Source organism: Eulemur rufifrons, chromosome 11 (genome assembly GCF_041146395.1).
Source record: "Eulemur rufifrons isolate Redbay chromosome 11, OSU_ERuf_1, whole genome shotgun sequence".
Classification (NCBI taxonomy): Eukaryota; Metazoa; Chordata; class Mammalia; order Primates; family Lemuridae; genus Eulemur; species Eulemur rufifrons.
Genome location: NC_090993.1, coordinates 5,466,653 through 5,485,767, shown reverse-complemented (window position 1 = coordinate 5,485,767; position 19,115 = coordinate 5,466,653). Strand labels below are relative to the sequence as shown.

Below are 19,115 nucleotides of genomic sequence, written 5' to 3'. Positions count from 1 at the left end.
GCATAAGTAGAGGTAAAAAACAGGGAGATAAGGCTAATTCATGGTAAACTTCACAAGGGCAAGAACCATGTCTGTTTAACCCACTAATATATACCTAACACTTAAGAGAGTGTTTGGCTAGCAAGTGTTTAATATATATTTTTGAATAAATGAAAGAATTTCTCGATACAAATCATTTGCTTTTTTCAAACCTGGTAAAAAGCATGTATGTGCTTGGTGTTTAAAGTGACAAAACCTGGGCACCTGCTATCAACTTTCTTTCTCTCTTTCTCTTTAACAGAAACTGACCCTAAGCTACATAGACTGGTGAAGTACAGAATTCCTTCATCCTTTTCCTCTAGAATTTTATACCTTTTCTGTCTTTTCCTCCAAAAACTACATTTTTGCCTGGGGCTCTCTAAGGCTGAGTTGGCTCTTAGATAAAACTGACATACATTGCCACCAGCACTAGCTTAAGGAACAGATATACCTATAATCAGGAATATGCCATGAATTAGAGCCTACCCATTTGTCCTTATTCACACTCCTATTTGGAGCTCCGGATGTTTGGAATTAGATCCACTGGTACGAGAGAATGAACATATGTAGAAAGTTCATGGCTCTCTGTAAAAGTGTGTGTAAATACATACACAGAACTCTAAGTAACTAATCCAATGTTTGAAGGGGGCTTTAAATATAATTTCTGATTTTAACATTGGAAGATAATTTATTAACATAGATAATACTTTTACCACAGTACAAATTTACTCATTCCTAGACATATGAAAACTGCCATGAATTGATAAGACCCTGAGACTTAAAACCAATTTTGGAAAAGTTTAGGAACAAGAGCAAAGAAGTTTTAGAAAAAAATTAGAAATATGGCAAACAAAATCAGAAATATGACAAATTAGTACTTCTCAATAAAGGTATTTCATTAATTGCCAATCTATGTTTATTTTTATATCTTATACTAGTATTCATAAATAAGAAAAAGATTTGTTAGATCAAATTTCCCCACTTTTGATTGGGAACCCATGGTCACCAAACCTATATAATTAAAAATTATTTGGAGAGAAAAATAAAAGTAATAACAAAGAGCTTTAATAAACTGCAGAATATCTGAAAACATAAGTATGATGACAGGAAGGTAGTTAATTTAAAAGAATGGCCTCAATGGCTGATATATTTCATGAGTGGGAGAATGCATGAAAACAGAATGAGAAATTGAGTATCAAGCGCTACTAATGTATGTTAAATGTCAGGTGACAATATATAAGTAGAGCCACATTAGAATGAACTTTTTTTTTCAGTGACAGGGTCTTGCAGAGAAATGAAAATACAATTAATAAATCTTCCAGTGATTAAGGGCTATTTTTTGCCAATGGAAAAACATAGCACACATGGTGTACTATGAAGAAAAGCTCAAGTTGCCTCCGGACACGATTAGCCTGTGTAACAGCAAAGACCAGAGTTCAGACTGAGTGAGATGATAACTATTGTTGGAAAAGGGACTGGGAAAGGAGTTTAATGCCAGGACCTCTGAACTGTTACTTCTCACAGAACTTCTTTTAAAACTTTTTGCTTTCTTAACCTTTGCTTCCAAAGTATAGCAGCTATACATTTCATCTGAAAAAAATTCCCTAAAATCTAATTAACACAGAAGAAACTTCAAGTTAGAATGTTTTTATTAATAACTTTCCCCCAAACCTACTTATTTCATAGAATTTTAGAACAGAATGGCCTTAGACATTAGCCTAAATTCTTTAATTTGCAGGCCCAGAGAGGTCTTGCTTTGCTTAAATTAAAGTGTGAGGCAGGTCTACTGACTGTCAGAGATCAAAACTCACTCCTTACTATTTCAAGTGCTTTACAATTAAATGAGAGAAAAGCCTCTTTTTAAAAAATTTCCAGTAAGTTTTTTTAAAAGACACCCTCAATTTCTCATGGAATGATGCTTTTTCTGATTTCTGCCTGTGCTGAAGAAAAATTTTACTTCTTTCTCTTAAATTTTATTCTGCTTAGGTAATAATTTATAAAAATAAATTTGATTTTATATAATTAGGTTTGTTTGACAGATCAATATTACTAACGTATTTAATGATAGGTCATGAAATTGAAAATTTGTACTGAGGGCGTTTGAAATGCCAATCTCTAATGATTAATGAAATGCTAGATAGCATAGATATTAAAATGAGAGAAAGACCCAAGATGCATTTAATTAATCTTGAAGCTCATCTGAAACTTATTTTAATTACATTAATTATAAAATTAATTTTAGTTATAAAATGTGCAACACTCCCTCTTGTGGAAGTAATAAAATAAACTACTGTATTCACTATAAAAACATACTATCATCCATGATGTCTAGAGAATTAGAAAGAAAAAAGTTATTGGCATGTTGTTTCTGTGAACGCTCTCATCTCTTTTTTGGCATTAAAACATACAACTACAGATTTAGCAAACACGTTTTAGAAAACACATATGGCATCTTCATACAAATCAGAATATTATAGGGGGAAATTAAACCACAAACATTTTGCATGTATGTTTATGATCATGCAGCAATAAGACCATTTAGGGAAAAAAAGCCCTGACAGTACAGTTTGGCCTTTGACCTGGAAGAAGAATTAATTCAAACTATGATGCATGACCAACAGTTAATTTTTACTATCTATAAATTTTGAGGATTAGAATAAAAAAAGGGAAAGCAAATAGTCTAAAATAAAATTCTAAAGGTATTAACAAAATATTTTTATTTTCTAAAATGGATACTTAAAATATAATGAAAACCAATTATTTTGATAATTCAGGGCCCTTAATTTTAAATGCCTCTTATCAAAATACATCTGGATATTTCAATTACAACTTGATACTGAAGAAATTTTGGGGAAAAATACTATTTAAACTTCTAGGAGCAAATTACATCAGAGAAGCATAAAAAAACTCTTACCCTTAATGTTGCTAAATTAGAGATACCCAATCTTCTATTTTTATCATACACATTTCTTTAAAAACTTTTTAAAGACACAGTCTAAAACATGAAATCTGAAATATTACAGAATTATTTTTATATATGCTAATTTGGACAATATCACAGATCCTGGGTTCAGATATTTCCAAGATCTTTAAAGTTTACACTGCACATAGCAGCAACCCTCACAGAATTTTAAATCGTATTTGAAAAGATAAGATTTTTTACTTTCTTTTTCCATTCAAGATAATCTAATTGTTTCAAATAGAAATGTCATAACAGCAAAGACATGTCAATTAGCAAAATCAAACAGGTATATCTGGTTGTTTTTACTACCTTCTCCATATAATTATTTTAGTTTATATTGTCACTGACTGAAAGATCCTCGCCACTGTCCTAGATAAAATACAATACCATAAAATGGGCACCTAGAGAGAATCTGAATATACAATCCTAGATCACAATGTGGCTTTAGGCCCATAAGGTGGAAAAGAGAATATGAACTAGGTAAAACATCTAAATTGCAAAAATTTTAGTAAATAATACCAAAACCTTTAAATTGTATACTGACCTAGTATATACTCCTAATAATACTTCAATAGATTCTAGCTGTCTTCTGCAAGCTTGCATAAAGTAAATCCTCAAGACTATTTCCTAGTGCTAGAATTAGGTATAAAAGCAACAGACTGGGAATTAAAAGCCTTGGATTCACGTCCTTCCTCTGTCATATCAATGTGACCAGGGCAGGTTATTTCATCTGCTGGCTTCAGTTCCTTAAATGAATAACTCTTTTAGTTCTTAAATTCCATGATTTTAATTATTTAAAATACTGCTAGTAAGTACGAAGAAGGCCAAAATCATGTACCTCAATTTGCCCTGGGGAATTTCATTTAACAATTCAAGGTTCTTGTGTCTTGTCTTTTTTCGTTTTTTTTTTTTTTTTTTTTAGAATTTGCATAATCTACTTGTGGGATTTTTAAAAAGTTTTAATTATTATGGGTACAGAATAGTTGTATACATTTTCAGGTACATGTAATGTTTTGATACAGGCATACAACGTGGATTAATCAAATCAGAATAACTGGGGTATCTATCAGCTCAGGCATTTATCAATTCTTTGTGTTAAGAACATTCTAATTCCACTCTTTTAAAGTACACCCTAGCTTCTTATTGCTTATAGTCACTTTATTATGCTATCAAATACTGTTTATTCTATTTAACTATCTAACTATATTTTTACACCCATTAACCATACCCCACTTTATCCGCCCCCCTTCCCCTCTACCCTTCCCAGCCTCTGGTAACCAACATTCTACTCTCTGTTTCCATGATATCAGTTGTTTTTAATATTTAGTTCCCACATTATGAGTGAGTACATGTGAGATTTATCCTTCTGTGCTTGGCTTATTAATTTAACATAATGTTCTCCAGTTCCATCCATGTTGTTGCAAATGGCAGGATTTCATTCTTTTCACAACTATACAATATTCCATTGTTTATATATACCACAAAGGTTCTTTTTGGACATAGAAAACTGAATGTTTATCAAGTTCAGTATTCAAAGGAGAAAATGAAATTTATCTTTCTATATATACACATATATATATAAATATAATATTTTTTATTTTGTTTCTTGGACTGGGTGAATTGATCACATTTGGCTTGTATCTCAAATTAAGTCCCTCATGCTAAACTTTGAGGAATAAAACCAGATCATGTTTTAAGAGGTAGTCAACCAGCACAGAAGAGTTGTTCCATGCTACCTGGTAACATACAATTTATGTTAAGACAGGCAAATACTTGAATATGTTCATGTACTTAAATGGAGATGAGGTGATAAAACAAGCAGTGTAGCAGAAGAAATTTTATCAGGAAGTGCAGCACAAAAGAAATGTGAATTGAAGAGGTAGAGCCATAAGAAATAACAGAATAACAATACTGGGTAAACATAAACCAAAAAGATAATAGTTAGTTTTAAAATATTTGGCAATAAATTCACAAACCAGCAACCAAAGCTTGAAGCCTGGAAATGAGGACTGAAGTAATACGGAAAATGCCATCTGTTCTTTTTGGAAACAATGATTACAAGTCATCTAGCCCACATCCACTCCTACCACAGACGATGACTGTTATTACCACACCCACTGACCAGTAGAGAAAGAAATGGATAGGTGAACGGAGCAGAGGAAAGCAGCAATGAAGAGAAGAATTAAAAGTGAAAAAAATAACATATGCAAAGTACCGTTAGTTTGGGGTCTTGTAGGATATAGAGTGGTAGATATTAACCAACCAAAAACAAAAAGATGAGAATGCACACCAATTTCCCCTCCACTCTTAACTGAAGACTTGGGGGTCACTTAGACACTTGCTGACTGATCATAATCACAAATCTTCAAGTCTTACAACAGTTGGTCTCTCCCACTGGCCTTTTGGCCACGCCCATACATGAGGCTGATTATGAAGTAATGAGAGCATGCTTACAGGATACACACAAATATCACCTCATTACTCTGGTCACACGTGTATTCTCAGTGGCTTAAGCTCAGAATATGAAGTACATAAACAGACAAATATGCCAAAAGCAGTTATATTCTGCTAGGGAATACGTAGCTTTTATAGTTATATTCAATCATACCTAAATACTACAGTTAAATAATATAACAGGACTTTGACAGATAATGCTCACAACCAATTAAATTTCTACAGCCTAGTTGGGCCCATATGTGGTTAGTGATTGCTTCATGAAGCCATCTTTTCCCACTGAAATAAAGGGTTAGTTTTCACCTGCTCCAACCATAAACAGATTTAACTTTAAAAAGTGTAAATAAAGTATGTGACATTTCAAATCAAGTGGGGGATAAAAAGAGTAAAAAAAAAATATCAATTATTTCATTTATCTCTGAAAGGAGTAATAAAGGACATTCTGTTTTCATCAGGTTCATAAGGGCTTTGAATTGTAAGAGGATATTTAAAGCTTAAATACATGCTTTTGGAAGCATGATATTAATTCCTACTATATGAACCAGATAATTTCTAATTCTGAAACACAAATCCAGATATACCCCCAAATAGAAAATTAAAATTCCTAAATGAGTTCAATAAATGTTTAATTTTAAAATCACTGTGTTGCCCCAGGACTTTAATTGGAAGTATGTATAACTTCTGAATTTTCCATTTACAGCTAAATAAAATTATTTTTATAGGAAAAAACCCCATTCTATATCATAACCTTTCTCTTGAATATTTTGGGAAGACGACAACTAGAAGTTTAATTTTTCAAGAAAGGAGCCCCCAAACATAGAACATGCTAACGTTACTAAAAATCTGGATCCAATTTACCTGAAGGAGAGCCATGAGTTGAGGTCATACTTTTGACCTTGGAGTCTGATAGTCGAGAGATACTGTTAGCTCTAATTCTAGGAGAAAATTTATCTGATGGTACTAATCTGGCTCCACTTCTAATGATGGCTTCTGCGGTACGTGAAGAGGCACTACTTCTAGATATCGTCGCCTCAGAGTCACTACGAGCTGACAGTGAGCCCAGTCTTGTTCTACGAGGCTGAGCCAATAAATCAATCCTAGAGATGTTACGCCTTCCCGTGGGAGGTTTTGATGTAGAACTTGTTGTGGATACTTCAGAAGCAACGGATGCTTTGTCAGCGTCAGCCAGTTCACTGTCTGAAGCTTCACCAAGTCGTGCTCTGCGCAAAAGGGAAGTCCTGGTAGGTCGTGGCCTTGGAAGAGTGGTTGATTTACTGGATGAACCAGATGCTACAGGAGAAGACTTGGATTTTGTTACTTTACTTCCTTCCAGTTTGGAATGTACATGCTCATCAGTTGAGGTAAGTGGAGTCCTTCCATGAGATTTACAAGAGTAAGTTTCCTGATCAGATGACATAATATCAGAGATAGCAGAATGAGGTACACTAGAGGTTTGGTCATCATCTGTTAAGTCTACTGAAGGCTGCCTTATTCTCCCACTGGATTGTACAAATTTACGACCATCTGCTCTTGAACCTACATCTGTGGAACGACTTTTTGTTTTCTTTTCAATTTTTTCCCTAGCACCTGAAGATGATGATTTTGTAGCATCTTTGGAAGGAGAGCCTGTGGAACACCTATCTTTATAGAGGCTAGTGAAACTCTTACGCTTTTGGGTCGACTTTCTTTCAGTCTCTCCAGTAACCAGACTGATTGTACTAGCTGTATCCACATCAGATTCTGGTGAAATAGAATTGTCTCTATTATAACTGGGAGTATCTGGGCCTTCATCAGTTTTATTATCTTCACGCAGTTTAGCTTCTAGAAAAGCCATTACTGCCTCAGTGTCTTTTAGAATAAGGGTTGTGTCCATACTAGAATCAGTATCCAAAGACTCATTTCTTTCTCGTATTCTACTTGCAGACGTTAATGTTAAAGAAGGGGGAGTAGATGACGTCTGTTTGTTTATATGGGGAATAAGTTCTATGGGTATGTTTGGGCTAGGTTTTTCTATAGTGAAGCTCCCTTGTCGCACTAAGGACTTGGAGGATTCCTTCTTGTCTCCTCCCTTCGAAGTCTGACTTTTCAGAATTTCCTCAGCTTTTCTTCTCTTGCTCTCATTTTGTATAACCCTGTCTCCTTTGCTAGAAGGATGTCCTGAAATTTTTTCTGGAGGTTGTGACTCTTGCTTAAAGGATTCCTCCCTACATTTATCTATCTGACCTGAAACATTTTTGGAAGACAATTTAGTAGCTGCCCACTGTGCTTCCTCCTTTTGTTCTTGTTGGTGCTGAATTTTTGCTAATGTTTGCTTTACCAAAGAAGCTTCCTTGTCAGTTTCATTTTTCTCCTTTCCAGAAGAGCTGCCTAAGTGAAGTAAGGTTTTATTATCTCCACCAGTTTTAAGAGTCTCGCCATTTACTGCCCTATTCATTTTACTCAGGGCTCTGTCAGCATCCTGCTTATCTTTTTGGTATACCTGTGTAGGAGTTTCTTTCTCCTGAAGTTCTGTGTCTTGTTTTTCTCCTATCTCTGACCTCGGTGTTATAACCTTTGGTCTGGAGCTCTCAAGAGACTTTTCTTCATTTGGAAGTTGGGGAAGGGTTCGTCTCCTCCTTTCTCCCTGACTAGCCGAAGAAGTTGCAGAGCCAGTACCTCTCATTGAAATGCCAGATTCACTGATATCTGTATCTACAACACAAAAACCACAAAGAAGAAATTAATCAGGGCAAAAAATTAAAAATAAAAGGAATATTATACAGTCATTCCTTGGTATTTGTGGAGATTAGTTCCAGGACCCCCCACGGATACCAAATTCTGTGAATGCTCAAGTCACTTATATAAAATGGTGCAGTATTTGCATAGAACCTATGCACATCCTCCAGTATACTTTAAATCATGTCTAATTACTTAAAATTACCTAATACAATGTTCTATGTAAAGAGGTGATATACTGTATTGTTTAGAGAATAAGGATTAGAAAATGAAGTCTGTATATGCTCAGTGTGGAAAAAAATCATCTTTTTCTCCTGAATATTTTTGATTTGTGGTTGACTCTATGATGTAAAACCCATTGATATAGAGGACCAACTGTATTACATTATATTCTGAAGTATAAGTTAAGAAGTGACTTAAGTATAAAAAATAAATGAACCACCATTGTGACTAGTAGTTTAAAAATTTAAGTACAGTTTCAGGTTGTACAAATAGACAATTAATAGAGGAGTTAGGAAAGTAAATTGTATGAGATAAAAATTAGAATCATCTGATCTCTTTTTCTTTCATATACTTTTTTCTTTTCTATTTATTTTTAATTATCAAAATTGTATTTATAGTATACAAACATGATGTTTTGATATACGTATACATTATGGAATGGCTAAATGAAGCTCACATATCCATTACCTCACATACTTATCATCTTTTTAATGGTGAAAATATTTAAAATCCTCTCTCTTGGCAATTTTCAAATATGTAATACATTGTTATTAACTGTAGTCACCATAGTGTACAAGGGTCATTTGATCTTAAACCTACACCTGTTGTTCTTTTTCTCTCAATGTGTTTTATAGCAGAGAAGTCCACTGTGTTCATTCTTGCTTTTGTCACTTTCCATCCTAAGGTCTGGTCAAGAAAACAGAATCTAACTAGTACATTACAGGATTGTATGGACGATACCTAATACACATACTGTTAATTTGCTATACTTTCAATTACATAGTAGAGAAGAATAACATATCTAGTTTTTAAGTAAGCAAGCATTATTATGTACTTGCAACAATGACAATTTTGGATTTCCTAAGTAAATTATTTTTTAAAATTATTTTTTTTAAATCCAAAGCTGATTAAAAAATCGTTAGGTATGAAATGTCTTATCTTTCACACTTAGGACGTGTCATAATTTGATAAACTGAGGATTTTTAAATTGTAGTCTTCTGGTATATATTAAGGCCACATATGAAAACACACAATTCCTTTTGTTTCTTCAAATAAGTAGAAGCCAATGAGAAAATATATACTTTAATTTTTCCAAGTGAGAGAATCTGAGACTACTTGAGGAGAATTTTTCTGACTATTAAAAATGGAATGTATTTCTGAGAAAAGGGAAACATCTTTTCAGGGAAATATAAATTAGCACATAAAGTATTATAACCTTTTAGGGATAAATGGGAAAAAGACACTAGATATAGCTTCTGTGGGTCTTTTTTCCCCTTTATAATCCTAAAAGTTTAGTATTTAAATAACTTAGCAATACAATGGTTATGATGCAACTAATGAAACTAACTTAGCAATTAACCATGTTATATCTTATGTTGTTTATTCTTACATGAATATATATCTTATCTCCTTAGTGCTAACTGAACTACTTAAACGAAATGGCTATTTTATCTTTCTGTATTTTTCTAGTATTTCTTACACTCTCCTGTTCCTAACACACACTCATTGTATGTTCAACAAGAACATTTTAGGATTTAAGTGGATTTATCAGCTTATCTAAATAAATTCATTTAGAATATTATGAAACAGAAATGAGATCATGAAAGTTAAGTGGTCTATTATTTTTTATAATAAGGATAGAATGTTTCACAACTAAAACTTTGAACAGATTTTTGGAAATACTAGTAATTACTTCTATGATAAATAACTTTTCCAGTACACTGGTATGCAGCATCCTCAAACATTTGCTGACTAATTTTCAGAAAATTCTTAAGACAGATTTTGGGGTGCGACAAACAGAAAGAAAACAAATTTCCATTTTCAACAAGAATAAAATTAAGAATACAGATAAAAAGCTACATACAAATTCTCCTTGTGGGTCTTTTTTTTGACTATGAACAAGTCTTTATTTTTCATATTGGGTAAGTTTTTAATTTTTATTTTTTATTGTAAATTGGCAATTCATAATCACATATATTTATGGGATACAAAGCAATGTTATAATCTATGAAAATAATGTGGAATAATTAAATCAAGCTAGTTAACATATCCATCGCCTCAAATACTTAACCTTTTTTGTGATGAGAACATTTGAAACTTACTCTCTTAGCAATTTTGAAATGTACAATACTCTAACACTATATTCACCACACTGTGCAATTAATCTCAAAAAAATCCGACACATTTTTCTTGTCTCAGATTTTGTGCCTTTTGACATCACCTCCTCATTCCCAACCCTTGAGCATCTTATTTTTAATTAAGAATGTAATTAACTGAATCTAATAATGAAAATCATTAGAGGCATACAATTTCATTTTTTTAAAGAAACTTTGTATTTGTCCTCAGAGAAATATAATTAAAAGGTAATAAAAATCACACTACATAGATGTGTGAGATGCATTAAGTAACTTCTTTTTCACTGAATGTATGGCATAAAGTAGGCTCAAAAAATATTTTTTGTATTTATGAATGGACCTGTCTAGGTCTTATCTTTAAATTTTCATTCATTTATTTAATGTATATAAATTCATATACACATATAAATGCATCATCTACAAATTATCTCCTTATCTTCAGTTAAGATTATGCTTTAATGATATCTGCATTATTAGTCAAAATAAAATATTATCCTAAGATATCAGTATATCAAAAAGAGTAGGAAGAATTTTCATTTAAAAGAACATAAGGTTTTAAAACCAGACTTGAAATGAACAGTAGAAATTTGCAACTAAAAGGAAAAGCGCCTCAGAATCAACTACTAAATCCTCCATCTGTCCTGTACTTTCAACTTATTAAGTATATATTTTTTCAAAAAAGAAAAAGTTTTATCACTTGAAATTTTTCCCCTGCTTAAAATCCCTTAAAATACAAAATTTCTAATAAAATCAGCTTATTACCTGTTAAAAAAAATCACTTATGTAGTGTGAGCATGAGAATATTTGAATATGTTTATTTAGGTTTAATTTACTTCTTACTTAATAGATTTAGCTTGTTTTTAGCAACTAATATGATTCACAAAAAGAGAAAGAGAAGAAGAGAGGAAGAAAGAAAGAAAATACCATTCTCTAAAGGAACAGTTGCAGACAATTCCATTATCCTTTCTTCTTGATCATGCCTTGTATGATTGGCAGCCAAACTAGCCCACTGTGAAACCCAACGTTTGTTTCCAGATGAAGATGTGCCTTCCTAAAGGAGAAAAATAAGAGAATGAAATAACGTAGCCTGTCCAAATCTGATTTGCATGAAAGAAAATTTCATTTGGTCACATTAACCTGTCATACAAAAGCATAATTAAATCTCACCTTGATATATTTTCACTTATTAAATTTTCTCATAAATAAAATGAAAATTCTCTAGAAAATGAAGATTTACTCTGAAAAAAATTATGTCACTAAAAATGACACCTCTCACTAAAAATCCAAGCCAGGGCTCCATACTGAAACTGTAATAACAGCTAGGAAATGGAAAGCTATTTGCGCTACTCAAAACAAATATTTAATTACAAGTGTCAGATTTACAGTATTAACGATGACAGGATAAATACTGATAAAGTGGTCAGGCGTGGTGGCTTGCGTCTGCAATCCCCCAGGACTTCAGAAGGTCAAGGCAGGAGGACTGCTTGAGCCCAGAGTTCAAGATCAGCCTGGGCAATAGAGTGAGAACTCATCTCTACAAAACATAAAATAATTAGCTGGGCATGGTGGCATGTGCCTGTAGTCCCAGCTATTAAGGAGGCTGATGCAGGAGAATTGCTTGAGCCCAGGAGTTTGAGGTTGCAGTGAGCTATGATCGTGCCACTGCACTCCGGTCTGGGTGACAGAGAAAGACCCTGTCCTAAAAAAAAAAAAAAAAAAATACTGATGATGTAAAGATTTCATGTAGATTATACACTCTATGATTTCAAAAACAGTAGGTTAAAATAGTAAATATAGAGAATGACATATACAGTGTGAAGCCTAAGCATACCAAAGCGTAGTGAATCCTAGAATTCCCTTCTAAGGTTTTGTGGTACCTGCCTACATTTCTGAGTACTGAAGGTGGTACCAAAGCCATTTGGACCATGCTAAGAATACCCACAATAGCATGGGTTTGTTTCACTGACACATACTTATGTAAAAACAGTCTGTGAGGAGTGTTCTAATAGCCCGTCAGGTAACTCCTACAAAGGCAGGGACATACTGGGGCCCTATAAATTTTACCTGGCATGGGTTGCGGGAATAGAGAAGAGAGGAGGGAATCTATTTAAATTCACCTTCAACACAGTCCTTCTGGATTAATCATAATATCAAAATATTGCCTCAAATAGCTTTTACCTGCTTTCAGTAAGTAAATTAACATCTCATAAAACAGAATAAAAATTTTCCAAATCAAGGGAGAATGAAGAACACTAACATATAGTAAATTGCTTTGACAGTACTCAGGAAATAGACCATGAAGAGGTAATTTTAACATTAATAAACAAACACATAGAGCTATTTACCTGTCTATAAAAATATTTCTATTTCATACAAATGCAACATTTTATTTATATTTTCTTTTATTTATATTTTATACTTCTCTATAATGTGTATAGTAGAAATTTCCTGAGAGGTAATATAGCATAAGTCAAAGAATGAGTTAAGAAATCAAGGGTGGTAAAGGCTCAAATTCCGGCTCCACAAACTACTAGTTGTAAGACCTTGGTCAAGTTAATTTCTATGCACTTCAGCTTCCTTATTTGTAAAATTGCACACAGAAAGCTTCCATTGAATGTTATCTCTTATTATCCAAATAAACAATAATTAATACTTCTGAATTATATACATTTTTACATTCTATCAATGTGCAATGAAAATTCTAGTATCATTTCAGATAAGGGAAAAAACATTTGTTAAGTGCAAAAATCTCAGGCAAGTACTATGCTGGGTGCTTTATAGACTTCATTAGAATTCTCTATAACGGGCTTTACCAAAAACACCATTTGTGTAGATAAGAAAACTGAAGATAAGAGAGAAGTGTCTGTGTCAAAGGCACTCAGCTACAAATGGCAGCTCTGAGATCTATACTCAGGCCTTTCTGGCTCTACTCTCCCATACTGATTCCCTAACTATCTTAACCAAGCTAACCTTAACTAATTTCACATTATTCTAATTATATCTAACCTAAACATTTGTATCCCGTAATATGCTGAAACAAACAAAAAAATTATATCCTGGGCTGTACTGCACTGGCACTTATTGAGGTATATAAGTTGTATGCAAGGTAGTACCTTGCATAACGGTTCTTGGCATGATATCAAGGTCTTCCAGTTCCAAAAATACTTCCTATAAATTATAAGTGGTGTATGTTTCTTGTTTTATCTCATAATGCCAATCAAAACCATGAGCAGAGCATATAGCTCATTAACTGTTTCCTGAAATGTAATATTTTCTGCACTTGCAAAAGAATGTTAACTTTTAAAAAACAAAAGCTCAAACTGAATTACTGCAAAATTGCATTAGGCTTTTATTAGAAACAAAAAATTGTGAAATTTTAGTTTTTAGAAGTATTTTACAAGGAGATAATATGAATTACTTAGGATAATCTAACGTACAAATGATAAAAATTTACACTCTATGCATGTAAAAAGTTAAGTATATGGAAGAGATGTATACCCCTGAGGTGTAAAATCCAGGTGTAGTCAGTGGTTTTCTTTCTTCCATTACTACTGCAGCAGAATTAAGAGCCCAATCTTTTATTAGATCTTTCTGTTTTTCATTGATAATAGGCCTATTATAATCCTGATTGTCATCTACTCCAAACACCTACGAGGAAAAAATTATTTTATAAGAGAAAATGAAAAGTTTGTACCAGATTAATATGTAAATGTTATCATTAACTTCAGAGGCAAATATTCTAAATTAATTTCAATAGGCAATTTAAAAAATGATGAAAACTTGTTTAATGACAGAGTTACATTCACTTGGAGTGATGGGGAAGAGTAAAATGTCCTATTTGATGAAAAATAACAATGTTCAGGATATACCTGATTTGTTAAAAGATTTAATAATGTTGTTAAACACTACAATAATGCAAAGAGTTAGAAGAGTACCTTTTCAGTTTGTTTCTTTGCTCTGTTATTTTTGAGAAGCATGTTAAAAAAACCATAAACATATGGCTCATTTTATCTGTTCCTTCTCTATCAAATGTTAACGTTCACATAGATGAGTTAAATTTATACGTACAATTTTCTAAGGTGCCAAATAACAGATTTTATTGTATGATCTAGCATAATTCTCAAACTTTATTTGCCTAACAATCATTTAAAGACCTTTGAAATACAGATTCCTGGGCCTACACACACAGATCAACTTTTTCAAAAAGCAGGTTGTCAACAGTCAACACTTTTGAAAAGTTCTAAATACAGAAACAATCATGTGCTTTTCTTATGAGCAGGACCTGAGTCTTATTCATTTCCTGGCCCTGGATGTTGCTGAAGAGACTGGAAAAGTTTAACCATATAAACTTTAATATTCCATGTTATTATTAAGTCTCTACTTTGTTCCCGATGCTTATTCTTTATAGCTATTGTTGTGGCTTTGATTAGTACAATCAAGAAAAATATTATACATTTGAATGAGCAATTTGTAAAAGAAGATCTTTAGAACATAACCAAAGAAAGCCTTCAATTTCTATAAGGGAAAAATACCTTGGGCTAAACTATTTTCTAGTAAAGTTTTTAATTTAATTTCTAATAGTACAGTTATTTGATGAACTCTAAAGTTCATATTTAGTGAAACAGGTATCAGATTTTCAAATTCACTAAAACTTGAAAATTTTACCACTAGATGGCCTTATTATTTAATATTTCATTCAAATGTAACTACAGTTTTTAAGATTATGATTTAATATTCTGTTGAACAACTCAATATTCACATTACCTTCGTTTTAAGAGCAAATCATATATTATTAACTTTAAATCAAATATGAATTTTAGTAATACATGAAAGTACAATGTACAGAAGGAAAAAACAAAAACTGTTTAATTTTGCTAAACATTAGAATAAGTTCAATTTAATCACCCAGCAGTACAAAAACCTGAGTATCCCTGTGTCCTTTGACTTTAATCTTACTTGTAAAGAAAGAAAATTAGAGCTATTGAAGTTGTGTCTATCTTTAAAAAAATTAAAACTCATTTCTTTTTTTTTATTTTTACTATTTAAGTTTTTATTTATTTATTTATTTTTTTTTTTTCAATTTAATTTTACAGAATCAAAGAGTCTAACAGTATATCTTGTTAGATACAGTATGTCCTCATAATGTATACATTATTTCTTGTACAATGATATGAAATAATATGGGAAATATTCATGATAAATTATTAAGTGAACAGTGCAAGTTAAAAACAATAGTTTCATATTTTTTTCCCCACCCCCCCTTTCCCGAGTCAGCACCTTCAAGTGTTACCACTCCCCAAACGGTGCGCAATGCACTCATTGTGTAGGCATACCCCCATCCCCTCCCCCACCCCCCACCTCAGTCTGATGTCCAATTGGTGTCGTAAAACTCATTTCTAACTCAAGTCACTGAACTCCAAATTTACTTCCTTATTTTTATAATTACTAGAAAAAAATATAACTCAAGTTTGGAATTAGGAAGTAAAAAAACCCCACATATAATTACTTGCATTTTTGCATCTCTCTGCACTTTAATTTAGGAATTACCTTATGTGATTTTCTGATTTATTGATATTTAATTCTAATCCATACTAAAACCATGATTTCCTCAAACATCTAAGCACCAGCAGTTTCACATAAAATGTAATAAACCTCTCCAAATCACTTCTTACACTATCTAGAAATGATAACAAAAGACATACAAGGAACCAATGTTTGAGGAAAGGGGTGCTAAAGTTGGATAGAAAGTGCTCAGGTGACTTTTGACAAGATTCCTTTTAAAGCATTAGAGACAGCTATGCTTATATTGCTAGAGAAATAACAATTATTTCTTTTCCAAACAAGTGGTAGGGCCTAACGTACTACCGCATGGGAAAAGAAGCTTTCAACTTTCACACCTGTATTTTTGATAGAATTTTGAAAAATTAATGATATAATAACAATGACTAGTCCATACTGAAATCCTTATCTATCCAGTTCCATGTCTAAGTAGAAAAACATCCACTTGTGACCAATTTTGTGTGAAAACAAAGGGGATATAAACAGTTTATATATACTTTAAAGCTATCATACTTTTCATACACAATCTGATGTAAGATTGGACAGAACTTGAGAGCTCCTCCAAGCCAAGACCAAGTTTGCTAGGTTTTCTCATCTTTCATTCCAGATTCCGTTCATCCACATGCAAAGCTTCATTTCAATTACCAACTACAGACAGCTGCTTACCTGCCATCCCTCCTCCCGGATGGCTCACAGGTATTTCACATGCAGTATGTTAGCCCTAGTTCATGATTCTCTTGCCTTCCCCACTCTGACCTGTTCTCAATCAAAGCCCAAACATGACATAGTACAAAAATCTGCATCTCTCATCCAGGACTTCTTTAGGCTGGAAGTCTAAAGCGGGGAATGGGGATGAAATCAGATACCTGTCTAATTTTTATGCTTCCTCTCTAACAGCACCTTGCACTCCAAGTTTGCTAGTCAGTTCCTGATTCTTCCAGGGTAGGAGCAAAGGAAGGAGGAACGGTACAGGAAAAGAAAACTTTGTGAACTTGCACTATCAGAGCTCTCCGGGCCTGGTACATGCTTAAAAACAACTTATTTATCTTGGGGGTGGGGAGTGGCTTTCATGTGGCCTCTCTTACAGTTCCCTTGATCCAAGTAGATGCATCTCTATTTGGGGAGTGACCCATGACCCCTACCTCATGGCCTCTAGGCTTGTGTTAAGAAGATAGCACCTCTCTCCCCATCCTGCTGAAACAATTATGAAACATGTTCTCAATCTTTTCTTTTTGAATATATGCATATGATATTTGGCATCTCACTTTGAGATTTCACATCTATAGCTTGGTGGCTACTCTAAACAATTTAACAACCTGTTACTGAGGTGTGGTATGTACTATCCATAGGCTACTCGGTTAGCCACCATAGGGGATTTAAAAATCTTCATGAGGCCGGGCGTGGTGGCTCACGCCTGTAATCCTAGCACTCTGGGAGGCCGAGGTGGGCGGATCGTTTGAGCTCAGGAGTTCAAGACCAGCCTGAGCAAGAGCGAGACCCCATCTCTACTAAAAATAGAAAGAAATTATATGGACAGCTAAAAATATATATAGAAAAAATTAGCCAGGCATGGTGGTGCATGCCTGTAGTCCCAGCTACTCGGGAGGCTGAGACAGGAGGATCCCTTGAGCTCAGGAGTTTGAGGTTGCTGTGAGCTAGGCTAACGCCACGGCACTCACTCTAGCCTGGGCAACAGAGTGAGACTCTGTCTCAAAAAAAAAAATAAATAAATAAATAAAAAATAAAAATCTTCATGACTTAGTCTTTGCTCTTGAGGAGGTTAGGTCTAATAAAAGTGCTTATACAAAATAGAGAACGTCACCTGGAAGAGCCAAGCAGGGGTACTCTGTAATTAAAACCAAATTTATGTAAGAACCTGACTTATTTTTAGATTTTAGTTTTAAATTCAAAGAGACTAAACATTCTCCAAATAACAAATTAGTATGTCCAATACAAACCAAGCCTATGAAAAGTTTGACATTGATTTTATTCACTAGCACATCATCATTATTGTCATTATTATTTAAAACCTCAGTCTCTACAGAAAAAGTCTGAAGTTTCCAATTCTAAAATTGGAATGGTGGGCAGGGGGGAATAGTGGTATAACTTTCATTGGAGTAAATATCCCACCTATTGAATACTTACAGAGAGGTCAAAATTACATTTAATAACATCAGATATAGGAGGCTTGCTTATTGTGACAAAAGATAGAGACCAGTGTCAAAGAGGAGAGGGCCATGGGGGAAGACTTGGGCATATCAATAAACTAGTTTCAGCACCTTAAAATATAGAAAAACTTCTCTATAGGAGCTTGGTTGGATTTAATTAATCTATAAATTAATTGAAATAAATTGCTAATCTATAGTTAATCACAAACAAATACTAATATAAATAAAAAAGCATGTCACAAATTTTTCTTTCTCATTCATTCAAAAGATTTTCGAATGTCTACTACATGCCAGGCATTGTTCTAGGCACAAGGAATACAGAAAGTGAACAAGAGAAGTAAGATCATTCTAGAGAGGATGGACAGAAAAATAAACCAGATAGAAGTGAGTTCTATAAAGAAAGTAAAACATGATAATCTGATGAAAAGATACAAGAGGTGAATGCTGGGGTTACTTTAAATAGGGCAGTTAGAGAAAGCCTTATCAAAGTGAATTATGAGACGAGTAGAGTTTCCATTTTATAAGACAAAGAGTTAAGGAGATGCATGGTGGTGATGCTTGTACAACATTCTGAATGCATTTAATAACACTGAACTGTACAGCTAAAAATGGCTAAGATGGTAAATTTTATGTTATGTATATTTTATCACAATAAAAAATTAAAGGAATAAATAAAGTGAATTATGAGGAGCTAGGCATGACAAAAACACAAGAAATAACTTCCTTGACTGAAGGCACAGTAACTGGAAAGCCCCTCAGGCAGGAAAATAAATAAGATTTCATACAATAATAGCAAAAGGAAAATGAAGGTAAACCTATTAAGTGTTAGGCTTCCCACTGAAAAAAAAAGGTAAGGGTTCCCTTGTGAAGCTTTGGGTTGAA

General features: G+C 33.3%; 1 protein-coding gene across 3 annotated transcripts in view; it reads right to left on the bottom strand.

The window, feature by feature from the left end:
- CEP170 (centrosomal protein 170) overlaps positions 1–19,115 on the bottom strand; it is a 91,218-nt gene that overhangs the window by 16,974 nt on the left and 55,129 nt on the right. For all 3 annotated transcript variants that reach the window (XM_069484540.1, XM_069484542.1, XM_069484543.1), the window contains 3 exons: positions 14,005–14,154; positions 11,431–11,557; positions 6,293–8,125 (listed from right to left, as the gene is read on the bottom strand). In XM_069484540.1, the coding sequence (XP_069340641.1) occupies positions 6,293–8,125; positions 11,431–11,557; positions 14,005–14,154 (2,110 nt within the window). The remainder of the gene's footprint in view (positions 1–6,292; positions 8,126–11,430; positions 11,558–14,004; positions 14,155–19,115) is intronic.